The sequence below is a fragment of the Dermacentor andersoni genome, chromosome 4 (assembly GCF_023375885.2).
Source record: "Dermacentor andersoni chromosome 4, qqDerAnde1_hic_scaffold, whole genome shotgun sequence".
In the NCBI taxonomy this organism is placed as follows: domain Eukaryota; kingdom Metazoa; phylum Arthropoda; class Arachnida; order Ixodida; family Ixodidae; genus Dermacentor; species Dermacentor andersoni.
In genome coordinates this window covers 20,530,728-20,557,732 of record NC_092817.1, presented here as the reverse complement: position 1 = coordinate 20,557,732, position 27,005 = coordinate 20,530,728, and the positions used below count along the sequence as shown (strand labels likewise).

The following is a 27,005-nucleotide window of genomic DNA, read 5'->3' as shown; positions in this document are numbered from 1 at the left end:
TCTATCATACACCTCTCATCCCCACTCGCCCCTCGACGACCATCATACATCAGCCTAATTCCTTGTGGCCTCGTTGAGTCGACGTTAGACACTTTTGTACACGCGCCATTTAGTTGTTCGGTAGGACACTTCCGTTGGACCTGCATAACTTTTTTTTTTATCTATTGGTGGCTTGAATGAAAGCACACATTCCTTTCTTTATCTTTCATTATCGTGCAGCTCTAGAGCACCGTCAAGTTTCTGTAGAAAATAAGTTTATGCAGTTTTCGATTAAATATTATTCGGTTATGCAAACGAACATGAACCGGTTTGAACCAGTTTGAACCGCTATTTTCTTTTTTGCCCCGCAGTTGAACCGGGACTGAACCGCTTTCGTTAAACCGGAACGCAAACCGGAACGAAAGAAATTCCGGTTCGACACTCTGATGCGAATCCACATAGCTTGAGCAGAATAATACGAAAAGTGCATGAAGTTATGAACTACATGCGGAGACGTTTCAATAGGTCTGAGCAAAAAAAAACTTCGCAGACGTATGCCAATCTGAGCAACGGATATATCAAAGACAGCGAAGCCACATCAGCGAGTTATTAAGCTCTTCACTCTTAAAACGGTTGCACCCTTTAGGGTGTATATTTGACCCACAACAATAATCGTCATCTGCCTTGCTTGCGTTTCCTTTCCTGAAAACTCGGCGCTCGCTACTTTCCTGTCGAGAATGCTGCGTCACACTGATAACGCGCATGCCGTTCGTGACTGGGAAGTACCGGGCTCACAGCGTTACAGAAAGGAAACGCGTGCAAGACAGATGACGATTATTGTTGTGGGGCAAGATAAGCCCCAAAGGGTGTAAATTTTTCTAAGATTGTTAAGCAAAATCACACCCTTTTGCGACACAACAATCGCCATCCGCCTTGTCCGCATTTCCTTTCTTTAACACGGAGAGCCCTTCCAAGTCACGAACGGCATGCCCGTTATCAGCATGACAGAGCATTCTCGACAGGAATGTAGCGAGCGCAGCGTTCTCAAGGAAGGAAACGCAAGCAAGACAGATGACGATTATCGTTGTGTGGCAAATATACACCGCAAAGGGTGCACATTTGTTTAAGCACTCTAAAACAAAATTACACCCTTTGGGTTGTATCTTCACACACAACAATAAACGTCATCTGTCTTGTCCGCATTTCCTCTCTTTAACGCTGCGAGCCTGGTACTTCCCAGTAACGAACGGCAAGCGCTTTATGAGCATGACATACCATTCCCAACAGGAAAGTAGTGGGCGCGGCGTTTTCAACAAAGGAAACGCAAAAGGCAGATGACGATTATCGTTGTGTGGCAGGTATACAACCCAAAGGGTGTACTTTTGTCTGAGTGTGAGTGTATACATCATCCGTAAGCACTGGGGGCCTGTTTGGCGCTGCATGCTCAACACTTTTTTTTTATCGATTAAAAGCATGAGCTGCTCCCACACAGCGACGTGAAGTGAATGACTGGGCACTGTCGCCGCTGGGGCCAGCGTCTCTCCTGCAGTCAAGAGGAGTGACTTTCCTGGATACCTTTAAGTTATGGCGCGCCAGATAACGGACCTAGGCGCATCTCTGCTCGCCACTTTGAGCTCTCTGCATTGTCTAAAATCACAGCGCCCCTCCAAGACCGTAGCAAACACGTTGTACAACGCGGATTGATGTGTCACGCGGCTGAGCCTCCTACTGTTACGTGGTTACCCCTCACATGTGTAGCACGTCGCGTGCCTTTACTAAAGGATACGTGTATGAATCATGACACCAACACTTCGTGACTCTGGGGTTAATGAACATTTATCACAAGTCAGTCGTAGGTGAATGTATCCGTCGCACCAGAAGTGACGGTTATCAAGCAGGCATCGTTACAACATCGGTGCAAACCCGCAATGTACTGAAGCGAATACATTTCTTTGGCTCTTTCGTCCGTTTTCGTAATGGTCAGTGGTGGTCAGAATTTCGCCAGCGATACAAGAGCGCCATGTACGTGCTAGAGCGTCCTTTCCCCCCTGTCGCAGAAGCGGCAGAGAAGAAGGAAGATAAGACGCGTTTTGCGATTTGGATTATATGTGTAGTCACCTACGCTATCGCCACAGATGTTCTGGTTAACGGCGCTGTCCTCTGCAGAAATACGCAATGAAGCAACAAACGCTGCCTAGATATCCTCACTGCAACAGATATGCGCCCTTCATGCACGTCATTCCTTTAATAAAGTGAAGAGCTTCCTAATGCGTTCCGCTCTTCGTTTGCATTGGCAGTCGTCGTCGATGGTTTCTGTTGAATTTTGTTGAGTGATTCTTTTGCTGTATCACTGCGCTGTTGCTTTTAAGAAAACCTGTGAAGGTGTCACAACAGAGAACGAATGGCGAAGGGTTATGGCAGGGTCAAGCTAATCAAAAGCACCTCTCTCTCTCTCTCTCTCTCTCTCTCTCTCTCTCTCTCTCTCTCTCTCATGCATACGCACACACTCACACACACGCGCACACACATGCACGCACGCACACCAAATAAAAGGAAAGAAACTGCATAAACCACAGCAGATGATTCTCAAAGAAGGCCTTATGCCAACCGCATCAATCATTTGCATACCCTAACAATACTTCCTAATTATGCCCCTGACATCGACAATGGTGTTTGATTATGGCGACACAAATTATCTTCCGCTTGTTTTGGTAGACGGCATTACTACGGCTGCGACAGTGCGACGGAATCGCAAGCTTCACTAAGATGGCGTCTTGACAGTGGTACGGAATCATGACAGTGTGGCGACAACGAAATGTCGATAGCATGACAACGGCTGCGCACCTACGTTTCCTGCTCCGTTCGTTTACTCCACGATGGTCAGACACATCTGCTATCATTCGCTCTAAGATCGTGCAGCTGGCACGCACTGCGTGGGTGCGTTTAAGTTGAGTTGTGGCGAGCCCGCAAAACGAAAGTGCGCATCCCTACAAAAGACGCGCACCGAACTTCGGCGACGAACGCGCCGTAAGACCGTCAGCCCTGGTGGCGGAGAAGCGCCGACCCGGCGCCACGACCGACCGCGACCTTCAGGCGCCGCAGACGTCTTGCACGGAAGCATCCTCACGTAGCCACAGCTGGCTTCAGCCGGCGAGCGCGTCGAGCAGCTCCGCTACGCAAGAGCACCAGCAAAGGCCGGCCGCCGCCGACCACACGAACTGGCGCGAAAGCCAGAGAAAGCCAATCGCTTTAAAGGGCTGTCGCGTTAACGAACACGCACGACCCACCTTCGGCAAACCTGACGATGCGTGCAGCTTACCATATCAGGATCTGTCCAAGCACCAGGCCCAGACACATTCGCGACAAGGTCTTGAACAGATGCTTCGAAGTTAATTATATTATAAACGCTCTCCCAGGTGTAGTTTACATCAAAGTAGTTCCTCCACAAGTTGCAGTTCTTGGATATGTTCTTGTAGTCAGGCTGCAAGCAAAAGAAGCAGACAGTGAGTCTAAGGGATCACGGCGAAAAGTTCAGAAATTCAACATATATCTAGGGCTCCCAGCATTTTCACAGTGTTCACTCTTGTCAACTATAATTTACGCGCAGTAATGAAACGTACTAATCTTTGGACACTATATCATACATTTGTAAACTATAAATATTCTTTACAGATGTGACTTGCACAGCCGTAGTGCGATATACCTAGTGCGCGCAAAGCTATACGGGTAGGACGCCTTCGCGGCACTAACGGCAATACTACGGTGCTATCGAAGTGATTAAGCATTATAACATGAACATATAGGAAATTTCTTTTCTATTTGTAACCACAGGCGTCATTAATGACAAGGATTAAAAATTAGGTTTACAAACGAGACACTGCTGACACTGCCAAGTGCGTCCGCCGAAATGTATACGCAGGAGTCTGGTTCCATATTTTATAGGCCCATACTTTAATCAGTGAGCAAGTCTTACCAGTATTCCGGCGACGAGTTGGTACAAGGGCCACTCGCAAGAGTACACCATGTCGCGTCCTGTTGAGCGCAGAGCCTCTCCCATTTGGGGGTACACTGTGCAAAGCGCATTTCACAAAATATTACTGTGCACCTTAATATTCTCTATGTGAAAATGTTCGCGATGATGCATTACAACTCAAAGCATGCGATATATTTCAATAAACGGGAATTGTCAGCACAGTAATCCAGCATTAGGCCACACATCTGGGAATTTATCGATTATATAAGGAACGTTTTCTTGCACATGTGGCATAAGCGAGCCATGGATGTTTATAATAAATGGTTGGCAGGAAGAAAACTAGATGCATTCAAAGCAAATGCATCTATACTGAATTGAAATGTGTACTCTGGATTATTTAACACCAATAAACAGCCGAACTAACATATAAGAGCCATTCGTCGTCGTCGTCGTCGTCGTCGTCGTCGTCGTCGTCATCATCATCATCATCATCATCATCATCATCATCATCATCATCATCATCTCTTTATGTCCACTGCCAAGATGAAGGCCTCTCCCAGAGATCGACAATTATCCCTGTCTTGCACCAGCAATTTCCTAATTTCTACTTGCGCAAGCTGAACGACAGGGACAACAGGAAGGCACATTTGACCACCATACAGTGCTTACTTTCAGCAACAGATTTATTTCCAGTTCTCGTTGCTATTTATACCCTCGAAACATCATACGACACGTGTAAATAGCTCGGTAAACATGAAAACTAAACCAAAAAAGAAACGGGAAACCAGGCGCAGCCATTTTCCCCCCTACGATTGTTAGACAGGTATACGTTAATCGCGAACAAAGATAATCGAGCTCTTTTGTCGATAAAGAAATTGATGGCTTGCTGACGCATGCATCACCAAATGTTTGTTTCTATCTTCCATTATCAAGCGTTTTATCTCTCGCTTGCTTCTACTCATGATAACAGTTGCTTTAAATATGGGTTTGCAGTTGCATCTTTGGCAATGGAGGGCAAGAAAACCGTGAGCAGCCACGTTTTTTACTTCGTTATTGTGTTCTCGTAGCCTAATATTTATACATTTACCAGCTGGAAGATTCTCGGACTTTCCACACGTGAGAAGACTGCGGCATGCAACACATGCAATACATTCAATGAATTTGTTTTTATGCTTCTTTTCGCATGCACCATCTGTCATTCGTTCTGACCTTGTGTTCCTACACAGGTTTGCCGATTTATTAGGTGCCGAAAAAATAAAGTTTATGTCACTCCTTCCAGCAATACTTTTTTTAAATCTGTGCCAGAGGCATTGTGTGTAGGGGATAACAGCAATCGTTCTTTTGTTTATGTTGGTGCTGTTAAGAACGTCGAGGCGCTGTAAAGAACGCCCCAGCTGAGGTGCAAGTATTGCCAGCCAGTTGTGACAGCGGCGTCAACTTTCTTGCAACGCCACCGTTACGCTCTAGCCTCGTCGCCGTTGTGACTGAATGCGATCAGCGGACCAACTATTGTTACTGAGCCTGCCGCCGCCGCCGCCCTGGTCTGCCGCGAGCGGGGGAGTGCTCTCGGGAACGTAGTTCGAGGCTCCTTCCCACGCGCCGTCCAAGACGCAAGACAATGGGCACCCGGCTGCGCTGCGGGGGTCAGCTCGGGGAATAAAAGGTACCTTGCCTGACACAAGCCCCGAGTTCTACGAAGTCCGTCTGACGTCGGCTCCGGACCGTGAACATGTGCGGAAGTGTGTGTGTGTAAACTGTCCCGCAGAGAGGCGGCTTGTTTACGATGACTGGACGAACGTTTCCGTCACCTTAGGATCGAGGGGGGACCGAGTGTTTATAAACCGCTGTTGTGCGGCTGCTCAGGGCACTTTCTCAAGCAGTCATGTTAGACTGAGGTACTTTCTCTCGCAGTCATGCTCGACTGATGTAGATACTGTAAATAAACCCATATTCCTCGTTCTCGATGAGAAGCAGTCCTTCCCTTCATCAACGTCCTGAGCGTGGATAAGATGGACGACGGCTTGGGCCAGGTATACCTTCTAATTCATGCCGGACTCCAATCTTGACAACGGGTTACGAGCGATGGGATTGAGCCCCCAATCCTAACAGTGCTTGTACGATCTACCTGCTAGGAACCTTTTTTCTGCGCTTTCTTAAGCAATCCTTCTGCGACTGACAAGGGCACGTGACTCGGGTATTCAGCACCGCTTAAACGTAAGAATTGCCGTCCGAACCTATCGTGCTGGCATGGCTTCAGCGCTTCGCTGAAGCACATCTTCGTGATTCCCTTCTTCGTAAGTTTAGTATGCGCGGAATGAAGTTTTAAAAGTGACTTATTTGTCCGAGGTTTGTAACACCAGCATGTTTTGTTATCAGTGAGCACAAAATTACATTACATTACATTACATTATGGGGTTTCACGTGCCAAAACCACTTTCTGATTATGAAGCACGCCGTAGTGGGGGACTCCGGAAATTTAGACCACCTGGGGTTCTTTAACGTGCACCTAAATCTAAGTACACGGGTGTTTTCGTATTTCGCCCACATCGAAATGCGGCCGCGGTGGCCAGGATTCGATCCCGCGACCTCATGCTTAGCAGTCCAACACCATAGCCACTAAGCAACCACGGCGGGTAGCACCAAATTAAGGTCGACCAATTTAATCCCCCCCCCCCTCACATGGCATTTCAAAGGTCACTTCAGTGGGTTAAGACATTCACGAATAGAGGTAAAAACGGAAGCACATTGACTAGTAATACAGTCAGATCTACAGCCAATAAAATCTGAAAAGTCATCAACATACCTAAATATTTTTAAAACGTTAGATTTGTGAAGGCGCTCTGACCAGTCCCTGTTTGTTTTGGCTAAACGCAGATTACTTAGCATTGGTGCTAGGCAAGAACCCATACACACTCCTTGTTTCTGCAAATACAGGGCACCAGTGTTTTGAAAAAGCGCTAACGACAAATAATATCTAAGTAAGTCTAAAAGAACTTTCAATAGGTGTAACCGCTCCCGTACTAAACCTAACGGCGCCATACTCGTCAATGCAACTGTTAATACAGGTTAGTAATTCTGAATGCGGCAGAGAGTAAGAGATCTTTAACATCCGCGAAGAAAGCCTTTATATCTTGAATTTCGTGAGCTCTTACAAAATTTAAAACCGAGTATCTTATCCAGCTCCGTAGTATCTCATCTACTTTTGTGCTTGAAGCTTAGTAAACTGAATTCATACGCACACATTTTAGCATGGAAACACGGGCGCCCTATCTTGAAAGCGATTTGCCATGTGGACAAAGAACGCTGTCACGCGGGCGTCATCTTCAAAGACATCTGCGATGTGGACAAAGTAGGCCGGTGCTGGTAGCTTCGCATGCGCTGTGCTTTCTACGCTTAGTTCGCGTTGAAGCGACAGGCAGCGCGAAGGTCAATTCACTCGCTGCTTCTGCCGCGCTACCTCACTCCAGCGTTTTAACAGCGAGCTTCCGCGGTCCTCGAGTGGCATGTGTTCATAATTACCTGTGCTCGCGGGACACCATGCTTATTAATTATTTAGTAAGCGAGTATTTACAACTTTATATGGCCGGAAATTCCACTAGCCTTACTTCGTATAGCTATCTACTAATTTGCTATCGCGATCGCTGCTACGCCTTTCGGGTGAAACTGCGACATTCTTTGTCAGACAGATCATTTTCTTTTACTCATGTGTTCCGCAGACAAGTCGAGATTGCCCACCGCCATTGTGTCAGCAAAGCAGCTTGATGTATTTAGAATTGAATTTGATCAATATATATATATATATATATATATATATATATATATATATATATATATATATATATATATATATAATGTACGTATATTCTTATATACTGTCAATCAATCATATTATGTGAAAATAAAATTAATTGATTGATTCATTGTACTTCGCTACATATTCAGTACTGAACATGAATCTGTAGGTTGCAATATATTTTTACTCATGCACTGAATTTATATGGTATATTGAGATATCTGCTGAAATGTATATGTTTTCTGTTCACGCTAAACTGCTGTATTTCCTGTTAAATCTGTACATGTAGCCCAACTATCTTCTGTAACGCATAAAAAAATATATTTCGTCAGGCTTAGTGCCGCAATTTTTGCCAGTTTTGTTCTCTGCGTTGTTTCTTGTTTGTTTCCCGATTATGTATTAAAATGATTATTTTATTTATTGCCTTGTTCGATTTTACATTGAGTTTGTAGAACAATCTGTTACAGCCAGCTAGCTCAATGGTGAAAAAATTATCGGGATGGACCCGTGGTAGTGAATAGCACGTTTCTGATAAAGATGTGACCAAGTCTTGTGCTATGACTGCACTGCAAAGGAGTACTTCCTCAACGCCCTTGCCACTACGAGCAGTATAATCAGTCGTGAATTGACATTTGCAGCTCTCATACTGCTTATGTGTGAAATAGAAACAGGATTTCTGGATTCAGTATAAAAGTGTGTTTGTGTGAACGTTTGTTTCTTATTTTCATACCCTTAATAATTCAACATTCCGTTAATTCAGAATTTTGTTCCAGTCCTGGGAAATTTCAATGAATGAGCTTTTACTGTATACACCCCTTCTTTCACCGCATGTGTAATTTGAGCTCACTGGGTTACTGCAAGAACTTTTTTCAGCCTCAAGGGTAAGATTTCTAGCTCGGACAAAGCAGCTCCTTAAGGATGCAAGAAGTTTTACTGTGGTTTTCTACTGTTCCCATCTGCTTCCCTAAACTTCTTCTCAAATGTAAAGAAAATCTAGTATATCCCGTACAAAAGGTGCTTGTCGCTGACTGTGGGATTAAATGTGGTGAGTCCTCTGAGCTAGAATTGTCCCTGGCCCATTATCAGTGAAGCTTCATTGACTAGGGCTTTCCTACAGCCAGAATGTAAACTTTGAACCTTTTGCATATAGTATCTTAGTTTTATCCTTGAGTGCCATCACTGTCTGGCAACCTAGTTTCCCTTAATAACTGTTACCTTTTTTATCCATTATTTCGGGAAAAGATACTTTTTCTGAGAGCACATATGCTATTTTTGTATTTGAGTAACTAATCTCTTGCAATTTTCATCTTTCGTAGGTTCACAATCGAAATGGGTTATTTATTTGTGCTAGTAAGTGGATGTGAGTAAACCAAGCCAAAACGGACAGCACGTTTGCCAGGGAGATTGCCCGATGCTTGTGGCAGGCACAGGAATTAATCCACAGGAGTGTTACGAGCAAAAGTATGTATGCGAAAGCTAAAGGAAGGTGGTGAGGCCAAGCCAGCGTTGACACCACAAAATCTTGGTGCATATCTAAGTAAGTAGACCCTGTCCTGCTAGCTCATGTTTTCATAAGGATTGCAAAGTGTTTGGAAGTTAAAGGAGTAATGCCTATCACACGGTGCTTTTTCTGCACGAATATAATGGCTGTCGGTAAGATCGGGTTGTATTGAGGTGATCTCTCATATGGGCCGACACAGTTTACATCTACACATCAGGGGCATGCATAGCTGTATGCGTATATTTAGTGCTGTGCTCTAGCTCGCTAACAAAAACTATCATTTAGTTTCTATAGTGGTAATAAAGGTGCATTAATCTTTCCTATAAACAATTCTGCACTGGCATCTATGCAGTGTTTTCCGTCTGCATATTCCGCAGTGCGGTAGCAAAGAGCTGTGCTATCTGTGTATTCACTTGCATGAGCTTGTTATACTTGTTCATTTAATGTAAAATACTTGTGGAAAAGTATTGGACTATTTCTGTGGTCTTGTATTGCAATTCTGCAGCCATTTATATTGTTTGTAAAACACGAACATTTAACAGAGACAGGAACAAGACAATGCGAGGACGAGCACTTGCTTTCAACTGCTGTGGTTAATGTTGAAATATCAATTTACATAGGTAAAAAACTCATAAGCCTCCGTGTTTTCTTTTTCCTGTTTCTCTGTGAGATTTTCACGCTTTACTCAATATCGTGCAAGAACCAGCCCATTCAGTTATGCAGTGGAGCCACCTATTGTGCATGTCAGTTCCAATGGCTTGTTAGAATCTAACAGTGCCGGCTGCTTTGTTTACATTTTTTTGCAGAGGCATACGAGCACTTTGTTTCAAAAACGCCAAGCACCGTGGATACAGAGGCAAGGAGGCTGAAGGACCTGAACAAGCACCTGGCCACCATGCTTCGGGATGCAAAATAAAGATGGTTTGTGTTAATTGTGGGCCCTAAAAAGTGTCCTCTTTGTCTCCGAGCTGGCACATCGGCCGACTCACATGATAGAAATTAACTCGCTGTAATGTTGGCAGTAGATGTTACTGTGTGGAACTTTACCAAAAATATTGCATGAACAAAACTCATTCAACACAAATGAGAACACTTGTATAATGCAGCTAAACAAGAATAGTGTCATTTTGCATAGCTGAACGAGAATATTTTCATGTAGCATACACAAACGAGAACGATATCGTTGAGCTATGCACGTGCGAGAACTATCTCGTCAAGCATAGCTATGCGAGAATAATCTCGTTTAATGTACCCATACGAGAACGATCTCGTTCAGTGACGATGTCCTCTCGTACACATGTGACATACGACATCGTTGAGTCTACGGAGCAATAATAGCGTAGAGAAGTTCTCGTACAATTCTCATACATATTTTTTCAATAGGGATATTCTTATATACTGTCAATCAATCATATTATGTGAAAATAAAATTAATTGATTGATTCATTGTACTTCGCTACATATTCAGTACTGAACATGAATCTGTAGGTTGCAATATATTTTTACTCATGCACTGAATTTATATGGTATATTGAGATATCTGCTGAAATGTATATGTTTTCTGTTCACGCTAAACTGCTGTATTTCCTGTTAAATCTGTACATGTAGCCCAACTATCTTCTGTAACGCATAAAAAAATATATTTCGTCAGGCTTAGTGCCGCAATTTTTGCCAGTTTTGTTCTCTGCGTTGTTTCTTGTTTGTTTCCCGATTATGTATTAAAATGATTATTTTATTTATTGCCTTGTTCGATGAGCAATCTTGTTGTTTTTGTTGGGTGATTGCTTACTTAATAAATTTTAAGTTACCGACCTGCGCCGTGCTTGCTATAGGAATCTATGACGTCACGGGAAGCTGGTGCGAGAGATTCACGGTGGCGTAGCGACTCTGTGTTCTTTTTGAGTTTGCACTTGTTTGACAGGCCTCTACTCGGAGTAAGACTGCCCTATTTGTCAACGCCATGGAAGTGGGGTCTATGAGCCTAACCTAAAGGGGCGCCAAACAAATAATTACCGCCCCCTTCCAGGCCGCGAAGATGGTCGAACAGCGAAGCTGTCTTAGTTACACCGAGCGTTACACTATGCAAGTCAAACTTCGCAAGCAGTTTATACTTTAAATATTCTGTTCCACCATCCTTTCACTTCATTTTCGCTTTTGCGCGCTTCGCATGGTGAGCGTGCTTTAGGAGTGCTTTCTTTTTTTCGATCTTTTCAGTGTTATTTTTTTTCGCGCGTAAGGTTTCTGTCTTTGTTTTTCCACGTCAATCGTCAAACCAATGCAACCAATCATCAAAGCGATTGAAGCGCCCGCATCTCCAGTGGTGGGCCTTGCACCCAATGCACTAGTATCCAGTATCCTAGTATCGCGTTTCAATAGCTGGGCATTTTTCGTTGTCCACAAACCACCAGCATAACAGTTGTTTCTTCGGCGGCAGGGTGGAATCACTCGTCGAGAAATTCGATGCCGATCTGGCTCGGTCGCCGAATGTGAACCGCGTGACAACAGTATGTGATCTGCGTACAGGATAGCATTCTCCCAGGGATAAAGTGGTCACTCGAACCTTTTTCCCCTGTTGAGTTCTTTTTTTTCCTCTTTCGCTGGGTCACGTGGCCCCTTTTTAGCGAATTCCGACGACGGCAGAGGATCCGTATAAACAGCCTCGCTGTAAAAGTAATTTTATCTGTATTCGTATAGTATTCATCTTCAGTACCAAAAAAAAAGCCACTATTAACATGAGAGGATGTGCGCATCCTCTCATGTTAACGGTGGCTTTTACGCGTGGCGAGCCGGGAAAAAAAGGTGCGACAAAAGAGGTCCCTTTCAAGTTCCAACACCAACTCACCGGGACCTCATGTGTTTTTGACGTTGACCGCTAGAGCTTAGAATAACTTTCTGTGGGCCTAGTTGGTGGGCCTATAGACCGTTTCATCGGGCGAGGAGGAAAGGGCGCGCGGAGAGCCTTTCCTCCTCTCTGGCTTGGGCGATCCGGCGCGGCGCTGCTTGAAAGTATTGCTGTCGCGTGCTGCGGAACGATTTCGAGATGTTTTAGATCTTACTTTGTGAAATTTACGCCATGTTCGTTGATACAATGTCGTCAGGGAAGCCTTTCGGTGCATCGGTAACTACTGTAGGCAGAAATATGTCTTGGGGGCGCAAAAATGTGACACGCATAATCAGCCGCGGTGTACGAGCATTATCAGTCGCGGTGCGTGTATGTGTTGTTAACTATTTTGCTTATATCGATTTTAATTCAACAAAGAAAACCGGCGTCTCTGCATTACCAACATTAAATGGTAAATCAGCTCACTGTCTGATCGATTGGCGTAGGCAGTAAAACATAAAACATAAGAGCGCATGCTCGTGCACGGCCAACCTAAGGCAACCACGAAACATCTGAGCGGCAGGCGCTATCAAATATTTTTGATACACTGGCATCGTGCTCACGCATTTCAAGTCTAGTATGCTTGAAATTACCATATGTCTACGCTAGTCTTGCTGCATGAGGCCCATGGCGCTGCCCCACACAGCGACCACTGCGGTTGGTGAGCCAGCACGATACACATATAAGCTGCGTGCTTCGGCATTGCCTTTTTGGCCTGTATACAACCATAATATATGAGAGGGTTCGCATAAAAAGAATGCGATGGCTATTTTTGACATTACGGCTATTTTGCAAAATTTCCGTAATACGTGTGACTGCGTCGTAGAGAACTGAACGAACACAACCGAAAAAAAAAATTCGGTTATCATCCTCTTTCTCTAAAAAGCAAGAGAAAACGGGCTAACGCCGCACAATGTTTGTAAATTTATAACCGCTGATGCCGTATGCTTGGACCATGCGCTATACAGAACAAAGATATCTGTAATCCAGCACCTACTACTGCTTAGGACGCTCGCGCAGTTCGGAAACGGTCGCTTTGCTGGACAAGCTTAGTTGAGACTGTAAGGTATGCTGCTATTACTAGCCAAAACTATTTTATTAATGGGTGGAAACCTCATCCATCCAACCAAGTAGTCACGCAATGTAACCTGCAGTCAGTGGCGTAGCCAGAAATTTCATTCGGGGGGGGCTCACGTTGCAGGTGGACCTCCTCCTTGAGAGGAAACATTAGGTCGGATGCTCCTATTTAAATACATGTAGAAGGAGAATTCGTTTTTCTCGGTAACCAGTGCACCAAATTTGACGAGGTTTGTTGCATTTAAAAGAAAAACTGAAATTCTTGTGACTGTTTGTTTCGGATTTTCGATTTAGGTCGTCAATATTTTAATGAAAAGTGGCAAAAATCGAAAATTTTCAGAAAACGAAACAATTAAGTTTACAACTCTGTAAATCAGCATTGAAAATTGATATCACAGTGCTGTGAATTGCACATAATAGCACATCTACAGCGGACAAAATTTATTTCTTACACATGAGTCTTTAAAATTAAGTATTATGGAAATACGGCTTTGCAGAACCCTTGGACATAACATAACCAAATACGTAAGATACCAATTGACCTATCGAATTTGTCCGCTTTGAATGGTGTAATGGATGCCGTTTACAGAACCGCGATATCTCTTCTTGATGATGAGCTATTAATATTTAATCTACGTGATTCAATTTTTGTCGAACTTTAGAATTTTTCAAAAAATTTTAAACAAAGTTCAGGCCCTAAATCGAAATTCCGCTTCCAACATACACTAGAATTTAACATACTCTCTCAAATGCAACAAATTTTATTAAAAGCGATTCAGGAGTTATCTCAGAAAACCGTTTCTGCGTTTTACATGTATCTGAATAGGCCGCGTCGGAGTTGGGCCCGAGCTAAAACTTCCTCTTAAACAATTTGCCTAGGGATCAAATACACGAATAATAACTGCATTGCCATTGCCAAAGATGCTGGAAACGAAGTGTTGAACGCTACGCACTGTCAATGCAAGTATTATATGTATTTGTTTACTAAAAAATATACTCGTATGTGCCAAAAATTCTGCCTAACATAACTGATGTCAATGCTTCCATGTATTTTGTCTATTTAATAAGTAAATAAAATATCTCACGAACTTTAGAACTACATCAGTTCGAAGCCAGCAAAGCAGTGCATGCCGCTGATATGAAAAATGTAAAGGCCATGAAATGAACAAGTTGAGGACAAATATGTAATGACACTTTGTCATTCAAGATCCTTGTTTACATTCTTGTACATATGCAACGGCCAGTGAAAACTCTTTATGACGCTGCCATTTTTTCCAATGTATTACGCAGCAGCAGCTGTCACCGGTCGTGTATCTTGAGTAATTGCACCGAAATTATAGTTGCAACAGAGACCACGTATAACAAGCAGGAGTTCTGCAGAATATACGAGGGCGAGTCAAATGAAAGTGAGCCAATGCGAATATATAACAAACGGGGTACTTTAATTAAAAGTAGCCCCCATGAGCATTTAGACATTTGTCCCATTGACTAAAGAGTCGCGCAATTCCCATCTCATAAAGCTTTTTCGGTTGCCCCAAAATCTGGAAGTCGCAAGGCGACAGGTCTGAGCTGTATGGCCGATGTTGCAGCGTTTCCCGCTTGAACTTTGCCAGTTTTGTATTAACCACATCAGCGACGTGGGAACGGGCATTTTCGTGGCACAAGATGACCCCATTCGTGAATTTTCCACGTAGTTTGTTCTTGATTGCGACACGCAGCCGATCCGGCGTTTCACAATATCGGAAACAATTGATAGTCTCTCAAGATTTAGCAAATTCTATCAGTAATGGCCCCTGACGATCGAAAAATAAAAGTCAACAACACCTTCCTGGCGGAAATGGCGGCCTTTGCTTTCTTTGGGGAAGGTGAATTTGAATGTTTCCATTGTAAGCTTTGCCGTCGTGTTTCAGGCTCTTAGAAATGGCATGATGGTTCGTCTCCGATCACAATTGCAGACAAGAAATCGTCACCTTTATTGTGATACCGGATCAGATGAGTAAAGGCAGCGCTAATCTTCTCCGTATTCTGGCGGTGGTTCAAAATTTTGCGCATCCATTGCGCACACAAGAGCCGATAGCCGAGACGTTCATGAATTATGACGTGAACAAAACCGTGACTGATGTTCACACGCTCTGCCAGTTCATCGATGCTTATCCTCCGTTCATCAGCTCATCAACCTTTGCAATTTTGTTAGGGGTGATTGCACGATGGCTTCGGCCCGGTCTGGGATCGTCTTTGCAAATTTCACGTCCTTCTTTGAAGTGTTTGTTCCAACGCTTCACAGTGGCTAATGAAATGCAATGTTAAACGTACACGGCAGCCATACGGCGACTTATTTCTTTTTGGGAAACACCTTCAGCTGTCAAAAACCTGACGGCACCACGCTGCTCAACTTCTGGAGAGTCCATTACGGCACGCAACCATGTCGAACTCAGTGTATGAGAGCATTAAAGAACATTTACCCTCACATCTGCGTGTCACTCTTGTAAATGAGAGATGCCTGTGTGCTACGCGCAGGCCTTGCAGATAATGAACAGAACCATAATTGCACGGGGTGGGTAGGCTCACTTTCATTTGACTCGCCCTCGTACATTAGAAATGCGAAGATGCAATGGAATGTACAAATGCGAAGATACAGCTTGACAAAGGGCAAAAAAGTGCCACTGGAACCGAAGTTCACTGCACGTATGCACAAAACCTCGCAACAAGATATTTAAACATACGCATAAGTAAGTCTCCAATACATCTACGTATATAAGAAGAAGTCACGGTATATAATGCGTCAAACAAGGCAAATAAACATGTTGCGCAATCACAGATTCACAGAATCCTAGATCCTGCCCCCATTCCATCCACTCCCCCCCATGTATCGCGGGCGACGGAAGGCGGCGCGCTTACTCCTCACTTTTCTCCCTTGCGCACACAAGACTGAGCCACTATCGTCGGCTCACCCATTCCCCCCCCCCCCCCCCACGCTTTCACTCGCACATACAGCATGCGGCGCGGGGTCACGATGTTATCGCACTTCGACTTTATGCGGAACATGAGGGCGACGGCGACGGCAGGAATGCACCTAGAGTGTCCATATAATTGCTATCGCAATAATATAATAAGACTATCTGGTAGCTCAAGCGTCCCATGGCCCATTACTTTCCGCAAAAGAAGTAACAAAATAGCACTTTCACCATGCGACAATTCGCTGCACCGCAACAACGCTTTTTTTTCCTTTTGTGGGGCGGCGGCACCGTAATGAAAAAAAAAAAACGCGAAGTATGTTGGTCACAATAGAATGCCTACTTTGGGCAACTGATATGGCTATTAAAGGAATATCGAAGAAAACACGAGACGCTTGGTCCACCAAGAACCATGCGCATACTGCTCGGTATCCTACACCGGCGAGACAAGACTTTCTGGAGAGGTTGCGCTCAAGTGAACGCGCTGCAATCCGTCGAGTCCGCACAGTGATGGCGGCTAGCGACCATTGTTTCTTTTTCTCCTCTGCTAGCTAGAAAGCGTCCAAAGCTCTGCCAGGCGAAAATGCACTCGGCCAGAGAAAAGCGAACTCGCACCGAAGGGCGCCGCGCGGTGGTCGGAGCAACACGAGAAAAACGCATGCGCTCTGACTGGCTCTGGCGGCGCGCGGGTAGGGGAGCGTGCACAAAAAAATTGAAGAGGCTCAATGTGTCCTCGCGATTAAAAGTCAAAGTAGAAAAAATAAATAAGAACGTAGTTGCCTTGGCTGGCTTTAGTGTCTTCACTGGATGCTTTGGCGCAGGTGAAAAAAAATAGGCTTTTTTTTATGTGGCATGACGGCACGAATGAACTACCACAACGCTTCGTCTCATCGGGCCTCGCTACGGGCTTTGTCAACTTGTCTGATAGCGTGGTCATTTGGCTTGTCTCGTTGTATGGCCCGATGTGCGACTTTGGAAAAGTCAATGCACCTTTGGCATCAAATATTTATGGGAGCATTAAACTTACAAAGTTCCGCAATTGAAAATCTAAAGCACATCTTTGGAAATGTCAATGCACCCTTCACATCAAAAGTTTATGAGAACTTTATACCCATAAAGTTTCGGAATTGATATCCACGAGCTCCGTAAATTCCGTGATAGAGTGTAGATTCCGCGGCCTCTGCAAAATGCCGCGGCGAGCCCGTTCGCCATGAAAACATCCTTGAAACTTTGTGCTCGGATGGGGCTGCTTGTGTTATGGCACTCCCGGTGCGTGGGCGTCGCCACGAAATTCAGCCCGTGCTCGCAATTGTCGCGGTGAAATGGCTTTTCGAGCGTGAAAAAGACGCTCTAGAAAAAATCCAGAATGATTTCCGGCGCCGAGGGTTGCTTTTCTCGGCGGTGCATGGACAGCACGAAAAAATTTCGGGGGGGGCTGAAGCCCCATAAGCCCCCCCCCCCCCCCCCCCCTGGCTACGCCCCTGCCTGCAGTGAACAGTTTGAACGCTTGTCAAACAGCACAGCTCCTATCGTAGCAGAACAGTACCCATGCTGTTACGATCGTCGCGTATGTTTTATGGCTCCTAAACCGCAGCTTAGAAATAGAGGATAATACTGCAATAAGGTCACATTAGTGATTGGAACATTTAGAAATACACAATTGATCTCCGAGGCTGATTGTAGGCTCAAATATGCGAGCACACCATCGCGCTGCGTGTTCCGTACACCTCAACGCCAGCAGAAATTCTGGCCATGACGCCTTAAACCACTCCAGCACGCCTCACAGAACCGTTTACCACGTAGAAGACGCACGTCATACTAAACAGACCGCACGACCGCGAAAACAAATGCCAGAACCTACCGCCGAGCGTATACTTGCCATGCAAAAGACCGCTTTCACCCAAGCCAGTATGGCGCTGCTCATAGGCGGCGCCACTGCGTTCACAATATGGCGGCGCCTACAAAAAAACGGTCTATAGTTAACGAATATTTTTAAGGCGCAAACACGAGACACGGCACAAAAGGGAGGTCACACACAGGACACGCGCTAGAGCGTAGTTGATTTCTTTTTATCGGAAAAGGCGGACTTCTATTCTAAAGGATCCAAAGGCTCAACTTTGGAAAACTTTTACTACGCTATAATCGGCATAAATATAAGAAAATCCGTTACGACACACTGACGTACCGGCGCTAGGCTTTCAGCGCGAACTAAAGAAAAATAAACTTTGACCTACGTTTAATTTGACCTTTTCTCTTGACCAGCGGCGTACCACAACCTAACAAGAATATAGTCTTTAAATGATAATTTATCAGTCTAAAGTCACTTATTGTTTCTCTGAAGTGTCCCTTCGACTTGATTATTTCTATTTTGCACTCGTTACTAGTCGAGTACTTATATTACACAACCTTTCAGGAACAATTGTAAAGTCGATTTCTACGTACACGTGTCCAGTTCTGTAGGCTTCGCGTTGCAGCCGTCCACTTTGACGTAATCCACACCCCAATCAGCGAAGGTCTCAGCATCGGTCGTATAGTGTCCGTAGCTGCCGGGGAAACCTCCGCATGTCTTAACGCCTATGTCAGCGTAGATTCCGAATTTCAGCCCCTTCTGGTGAACCTGTATGTTACATGAAGCAAAGGTGGACAAATCCAATAAGAATGATGACTTCGATAAGTATTGCTTTTTCTTTTTCTAAGTGGGAGGACTTGCGGCACGACATAATAAATCATCGGTCATTCCACTCTGTGAAGGTGGATGACAGGCGGAGCTGTTTAGCACACGACACAGAGTTGACACACCATTCTGAACAAAGTTACGAACAGATTTATTGGTTGATTGGTGGTAATCGTGACGACAGGTACGCACACACATTCTCGTATCACCCGTGTGATTATTATACTAATTCAATCATATTCGCGTATAGTCTGGACTTCCAAGAAGCAACCCGCCTACGAAGAGCGACGGCAGGAACAGAGACGAGAATGCAATCGTCGCCGGCGGGCCGCAAACACCACCGACGAAGATCGTGCATGAAACGCCGAACGCATGCGGGACGTCGCTCTTCGTACGCGCGTTGCTCCTGGGGAGTCCGGACTATACGCGGCTTTCCCATTACGACTACAGAAGCTAATGTGAAATTCAATATGGAGAACGGCAATTTGTCTTTCTGGTTCTTTATGTACATTCGCGCGGGCGACGGGACCGCCGCCCCGAGGAGCCGGAGGAACGTAGACACGCGTGACTAGAGTCACTGGAAAACATTTCAGAGTACCGCAAAGGTCGGGATTTGACTGGCAACACTGAGCGGCCACCGCCATATACCTTCCAAGCCGACTGCGTCGCGGGAAGGCCGCCGTGTTGGAAGAGCTTGATATTCGGTGACACATCGGGTTGAGTGTTTACTGAAGTACAAATACTTTGTGCCCGGAGATAATGGTTGCTAAGAACGAAAATAAAATGTTATTTTGTGCGAATTAATGCAGCCGGTGGTTGTTTTGCACGCCGATCGCGTTTACTGCTGGAACTGTGCTACGATTGTGGGCAGCGGCTTAGCGCTGCTATCGGGAGCTTATGCACGCGTTTCTTGTTTTTTTTTTTTCCTTCCGCGGAGCGAGCTACAAAGGAAACGTTTCATCACTTCGAGCCGGAATGAGGCAAGCTTGTGCTTCTGGGCATGAATATCGTGGACCGCCGTCGGCTTCTATTGAATGTTTCTAAGCAGGACGAAACTAACACCTGACAGTGTCACAGGCACGTACGTTCATTGTATAATTTCACAAGCTAAATCGGACACATTTAATTTAGTTTGTAAACGGATACCGCGCGTTCTCGGTTCTTCCGGGCGACTTCGTCCGCCGTATACGCACGACACACTGCGACTGCCATGTGCGCACCGGTGTTTGGCCGTGATCGTAAGACGATCTGTGCACAGCAGGCGTAAAAACCAACTTCGATGACCATTTTGCGCGCTAAATCTTGTGGAAGGCCAATATGAGCCATTCGCGTGATTACAGCAACGTAAATGTACTTCTGTACACTGATAATGAGCGAGAATTTGCTACATTGCGATTTATGAACGCGGCTGTCTAGTGCGCTGATGAGCGGCTACTCTTCTCAACTTATTTGTGACTGATTTCTTAGACTGCCAAAATTTGCTGCCTGTGTAAAAAAAAAAAAAAGCAGGAACGCCCGCTGGTGACGTAGCACTTTCTTTTCTAAGTTACATCGGCGATGTATAAAATTATTGTGCTTTTAGAGAGCGGTTTATGTAACATGCATAGTGACAGAGTTAAACTAAAGCTACTGAGTGTTCTGTTGTTTTGTATTTCTTGTCATGCATCAAGCATAACATTATTTGAGTATGCACCGTAGCATTTCAACATAGAACATAATATGTATGCTGACTTCGGTTCATTGCATGTGCTCGGCTTACAAGCTCAAAATTTGAAACATGTGTTGTGAATATTACCTGGCCATTGGTGTCAAGCTCGAAATCCATATGTATAAATGAGCAAAGGATAAGCGGAAAAAGGGAAGTATCATGGGCCTCGTATTGACCATGTTTTTATTGACTGCGATCGTCACGATCTGCGAAAAACAAGCGCCATATGGGTCGAGTGACTAGAGGCGGGAGCGCGCTCACGTGCGCGGAGAAATCATGCGAGTATCTGGTGTACGTGAGGACGCGGAATTCTCGCGCGACAAGTGTGTCTTCGCGTGCCACGAGCACGAAATAACCGCGTGTGTTGAGCAACAAACGCGTACACGTGTACCCGCGTCAAACGTGCAAGACGCGAACGATCCCTGCACTGAACTCCTATTTTCGTAGCATCGCTAACACCGCGTGCACTTCGCTTAAATATCTTCTAAAGTAGTGCCGAAAAGCACAAGCAAGGTGTACTTATACCTCGCACACGCGGGTGTTTTTTTGTAGGCTTGAAGTTCTCCCGGCCGATTCTGTGTACCCACGCAGAACGACGCTCTCGGTCATTTTTCCCGGTCGGAATCTAGAAAAAAGTCTTTCCAGACTGAGTTCGGTTGCTGCATCCGAAGGCGCAGCAGCCAGGCATGATTTCCTTGCAGTCAAACGCGAGCGCGACAATCGGAACACAAAAAACGTAGGGAACCAGCATGCGCTGCCTGCGCTCTAGCTCAGCCGGCCCGCCCGGCGCTTGGAAGGTATATGGCACCCCAAAGTCACGTGGTATGGTTGGGCCAATGAACGCGTCGGCGGCGCGGGGAAAACGAATGCGGTACTCTGAAATTTCTTCCATTGACTCTACGCGTGACTAACGCGTGACGTTTCGACGGCGCCGCCACCACGTGAGAACGGAAGGAAAGGAAACTAGATACGCAAGCGCGTGGAACGTCGACAAGGAGAGGGCGGTGCGAACGTAGACATGGCCGACGCGGGTCGGCATTTTGGGCTAAGATCCGATCGTAGTATCGGTTCTTACGTTTGTGCCTGAGACCTCTTTGGGTCCCAGGTGTTACAAGGGCAGATAAGGGCGCGTTACAGGTCCCGGAGCCCACGACTCGGAGTCCACAGGGGTATGTGCCATTGCGCTTGGACCCTTTCTGCACAATCATTAAGATGGGCCCATATTTTTGTTGACGCAGAACAAAAATGCACAGAACCCTAGCCATGAACAGCTCCACTGAAAAAAAAAATAAAAAAATAAAACACCATAGAAGTCCACAGCTCTACATCGTGCAGGGACTGCACCAATGTCTCGAAAATTAGTTGTTTGTCGCCCAATGGTTATAGTTGTCAAATAATTTCGGGCACATCTGCTTCCATCCTCCTTTCGACGATTTGTTAAATTGTGCTCCTCGAGAAACAAAGTGATATAGAAGAGGAGGATAGTATATTTATTCTACATGTACGCGCATATCTCGCTGTTCTTAGAGATGCAACAGTATGATTTTTGTCTTGATGTCTGGAGTAAAGATTGACAATTATATATAAATGCGTTAGGATAACGGACAGTTTATGTACAGTTAGTCGCTTTACTTCACGTGGCTTTGAAGAGAAGTGAGTCATGAGATAGCTGATGTAGTCTTCTTTCTAAACTCTTGCGGGAATTTCTTAATTCCCGCCTTTAATTTCGTGCCCAAACCGCGAATCCGGTAAAGCCCGCATGAATTTGGAAATCATGCAGCCCTTTCACTTATTTGAGCAGTTCGTTTTATTGCGATGGTAATTTATATGGACCCTCCAAGCGAATTCTTGCCGTCAGCGTCGCCGTGAACTTCTGTATATATTTATGTACATGTATGTGATACGATATACCATGCTATATGAAATGTGCTATGTCCGGGTTATATTGCCACATCATTCTATGTCACTAAAGTTGCTCATACCAGGTCTTATATTATTGACAAAATTATTCCTCTGAAGTTTGAGAGTGGCAGTCCACAAACAAATGTAATCAAACAAGGCACCGACAGCGCATGCATTTCATCGTAAATTTTCTCAGACTTAAATATTAAATGTGCGAAACAATAACAGCGTTCAACCTGAAAATGAGGCAATTTTATTGCCGCGGCTGTGCATTACATTCGGGATCGACCCAGGAAAGACGTTTGAAACATACCCGATGTGGCAAAGTGGTGGTAAAGTCATTAAAAGACGTTGGTTTCAATCAATAAACATAAATGAAATTGTCCGTTGGCAGGATTCAAACAGAGGACCCCTAGCAACACAGCTCGTTTTTACTTAGTCAGCGTACGTTTGATTATTGCACGAAAAGTCTACGAAAGTTGCGAAATTGAGTCTCTATTCATTTCCGAATAAGTTTTCTTTTATAATAAACAACCAAGGAGGTCCCACCAAACTTATCACAAGGCGCCATCACAAGGCGTCATCTCTCAGTTTTGTCATCCTCTTTTGCCATGCGAATGCTCCTTTCTTGTATGGGTTAATAATCTAGCTCAACTTATGTCTTCTTCAAACGATACAGGATTCCACTGCAAGGTCAGCGTTACTTTCTGAACACACACAATCAAAATGTGTTTTACGAAGACGGCAAAATTCAGGAAATCATCCCGAGGAATCAGTACTTTACAGCGGTTGTGCTGGACATCTACTAAGCGCATGCGCCGGTCCTGAACTTCCGCCTCAGCAAAGACAATAAGTTACCCACCTTTTCAATGAGATTCTTCATTCCTTCAGGGAACCGGCGAGGGTCAGCGAAGAGCTTTCCTTCCCGGTCCCTGTCGGTATGGCTCCAGCAGTCATCGATTATCAAGTACTCATAACCGGCAGCCAGGTACCCATCCTCGACCATCCTGTCTGCCATCTGAAGGATGAGCTCAGAACTGAAACACGGACACAAAATATTCTCATGTAATCGTCAAAAAAAATCTTGCATGCATTTGATGACTTAACTGAAGACAAAAAAAAAAAAAAAGAGCTAGCACTGGAGCATTTTATATCCGTGTGTTTTGATTGGGCATTGCTAAGCTTTCAAGAAGGTCGGTGACATTTAGAGGCACACTAATTTGAAGACCGGAGACACTGTGAAAAAAAAAATAACTGAGACATAGCTCGCGCCACCTGTGAACATTTCAAACCCAAAGAAGTATTGGCGATTGTCCTTGGATAGCCGCATCGTGGATAGCCGCATGATTGAGGACTCATCTCACAGGAAGCGATGTACGTGCTCTCCAGACACGAGCTTTAAATGTGCAAGGGTAAGCGATGAAAACGTAACATTGAGTAAAGTCGACGTAACATAAAGCGTGCGCGAACCTATTTTACGCCGCGCTAAATGACGTATACGCACACAGTGCTTATGCCAAACAACATTTACCACGCAACGTTAAAACACCTGTCGCTTACGCAACTATCTGAGTGGTAGATGTTGTTGACTTAGGTCCATATAGCTTCATACAATAATTACTAGAGGGAACTCTGGCGCTGCAATCGTTCAGCCAGCATGGGAATCATGGGAAGTACATGGATTTGTTCGATCTTAGTACTTATGGATTCAGACGTTCTTGTGGCTTTGTTTGTTGCGCTTTATCTGTCTTCATTATTCAAAATTTAAAGCGATATATGCTTTTCTAAGTGCAGAATACTCTGCGAACACGTACAGTCACTACTAAGTACACCGGCTCAACCTGTCGAAACGCGCCACGAGTTTCATAAGGGCGTTCTATGCCGTTTGTCGCTGCATGCGTCCGTGGCCTAATGCAATAAAAAAAAAAAGCGTCCGTGGCGTAATGGTTTCCTGTGGGGATTCTGTGCTAGAGGTACTGCCTTCGAATCCTGCCGTTGGACAATTTTAATTACATATGCTTCATTATTAATTACTCAGTACTTTGTTGCAAATGACAAACTTACAAGGCCGCGGAGCCGTTCGAAGCCAGACGGATGTAGTTTAGACAAATCCATGCACTTCCCATAATTCCCATGCAGGCTGAACCGCCCAGACTGCAGCTACCCGTATAGTTTAGGTCGGCTTTGATGTAGTCTTTATGTTGTTCTGCCCTATCGTTTCTTGACACACGGAGTCACGTGTAGTAACCCAGGATCAGTACAAGAGAAAGAGACAAGAGGAGAAGAAACGACGACATTTATGCACGATATGACAAGGTGAGGCATGACAACAGTAATGAATACGAAGTAGATATCAGCAAATGACTGATTACTGACATGTGACTAAGCGGTAATGACAAATTCTTGAAGGCAGGCAGCTTTAGTCGACATTTGCATAACATTTTCTTAACGAATGTTCCCAGTTTTTCTCACCGTAAGGCGAAAGAGTTCTGCTTCATGTAAGCTCTTGGGCCAACCGCAGCCTTTACATGAACGTACAATTAATAGCGCCATCCGTTGTCACGATACGTAAAGTATACTCGTATTAGAAATTAACGTCGATATTGTAAATACAAGAACTTTCGTTGGCACGCACTTCTGCAGCGTGTGGCATATCAGTCAACAGGTTCACTCTTAGCGAGTTGCATAGAACGCAAACAGCGTTATCCTCAGTAAATGTCGTCATATTTCGAGCTGGAAGTGTACTTGCAAATATTTGAGTCGCGATTTGTATGCACATTCATCCGGCGCAACCTTACAACGTGGGCCTCCTGATTCTCCGAAGGACTGCTGTTTCACGCATTACTTATCCAGCTTTCACGTCATAGCGCACTCTCTGATAACGTTTCGAGTGGCTACATTCATAGCTGAGAGCCTTTGTGCAAGTTTCTATCTTACACCCGTAGGACAAAAACACGGATTCCGAGCACTGCGTGTTAGCTTCTCTTCTGGTTGAACCCTTCCCGTTTTACTTTAAAAGCCGTAGCACGTCATTCACGCTATCTGTAGAACACGAATCTGCTGCGATCTTTATATTCGTAAATATTCTAAGAACACAAAACCTTGGTATACATTAAATTCAACGGCCTAAATGATAAATAATAGTGAAAGTAATGCATGTTACGGCATATAAAAAATATAATAATAACCATAGAGGCTTGTCTTCTCATCTCCTAGTCAGATTCAAGAGTAGCCATTATAAAAAGTGGACACTTTCTCGAGGAAAACAGAAAACAGTCATGTTTCATGAGTCACCCGGTGAGGTGGCTCAGAGGAGATGGCGTTGCGCCTGCTGAGCAATAGGTCCTGGGTTCCATCCTGGCCGCGGATGCCGCATCGCAATGGGTGCGGAACGCAAAAATGCTCGTGCACCGTGCATTGGGTGCACGTTGAAGAACTCCAGGTGCTCATAATTATTCAGGAGGTCCCCCCTACGGAGTCCTTCATAACCCGCTGCGCACGTTTGGAATTCGAATCCCAGAATTCATTATTATTATTTTCATGCGTAGCACGGGCAATGAAAGAATCTCCTGTCGCACAGTTTGGTTCCCAAGACTACTATTTATTCGCGCACCGATGTCTTACCCTATCAGTACTACGTACAAACACTTTTCTTAGAACGCATCAACTTGTCACTGAAGAGTCCAAACTGGGACCAATATGCCGGCAGATACATATACCAGGCGCACAGGCTGTCTCTTGTGCGCCCAATAACACTGGAAAAGCATTTGATTTCTCTGCGGTTACACTGGTCGACTGACAACAATGCCCACGACATTGTACTGTTGTTGGTGTAACCACTCACGTGAGGCAGTTCTCGTGGCGCCCCAACGCGCACTCGTTGCACATGAACCGGCTCCACGTAAGCCAGCCCATGGGAGGCGTCTGGGCGAGGTCGTTGTCCAAGCAGTTCACTCCCGCCACCAGCAGAGTGGCGCACAACAGGACGGCGCCGTTGATCGACATTGAAGAGTCCCAGCGAGAAGTTAGATCGACCTGCAAGAAGCTCGGAGTGACGAACCGATGCCTTTGTAGCGGAGACTACGTATGGAGTACGAGTGCACGATATCCGTTAGAGCCAGCAGCCTGAGATATACGTCCGCGAGCTGACCGAGACAGCAGCGCCTCACTCGCTATCGCAAAACAAACAATTTGGAGGATACTTAAGGTTCACCTTTAAGAGTGGAACGCGATAGCATTCAAAGGTCCCCGATTGCTTCTCGCGATTCCCGGCAACTGCAGCTTATGCAACCGTAATGTTTACCGGGAAACGCTGGCCCCTTGGGCCCATGGCTCTGGCGGGAAGTGGACTCTGGTGGGACTTCCCTACCAATGGAAGCGTGGACGGCGTTTCCAGGAAGGAGGCGTCGGCATCCGACACCACACCATCACTTCCAGAGACCGACACCATTTGCCGTCCACATCAGTAAGCGAAGCGGCTCCCAAACTCATCAACGCCGGGAAACATGGAGGCGTCAGCTCCTTCAGTACTTCAGGCTTCAAGCCGCTTCAGGAGCCCAACCT

At 45.2% G+C, this 27,005-nt stretch overlaps 1 protein-coding gene and 1 long non-coding RNA gene across 2 annotated transcripts in view; one reads left to right on the top strand and one right to left on the bottom strand.

The window, feature by feature from the left end:
* Positions 1–26,569, bottom strand: part of LOC126535843 (alpha-galactosidase A-like) — a 30,020-nt gene extending 3,451 nt beyond the window's left edge. Inside the window, exons 1-5 of the mRNA XM_050182678.3 lie at positions 26,287–26,569; positions 23,305–23,479; positions 18,601–18,775; positions 3,953–4,047; positions 3,299–3,460 (exon numbers count right to left, since the gene is read on the bottom strand). Coding sequence (XP_050038635.1) covers positions 3,299–3,460; positions 3,953–4,047; positions 18,601–18,775; positions 23,305–23,479; positions 26,287–26,447 — 768 coding nt within the window. The 5' untranslated portion in view covers positions 26,448–26,569. The remainder of the gene's footprint in view (positions 1–3,298; positions 3,461–3,952; positions 4,048–18,600; positions 18,776–23,304; positions 23,480–26,286) is intronic.
* On the top strand, positions 8,192–10,178 carry LOC126535844 (uncharacterized). Its single transcript, XR_007600579.3, has 2 exons — positions 8,192–9,282; positions 10,053–10,178. It is a non-coding gene; the product is annotated as an uncharacterized lncRNA (long non-coding RNA).
* Positions 26,570–27,005: the final 436 nt, after the last annotated feature.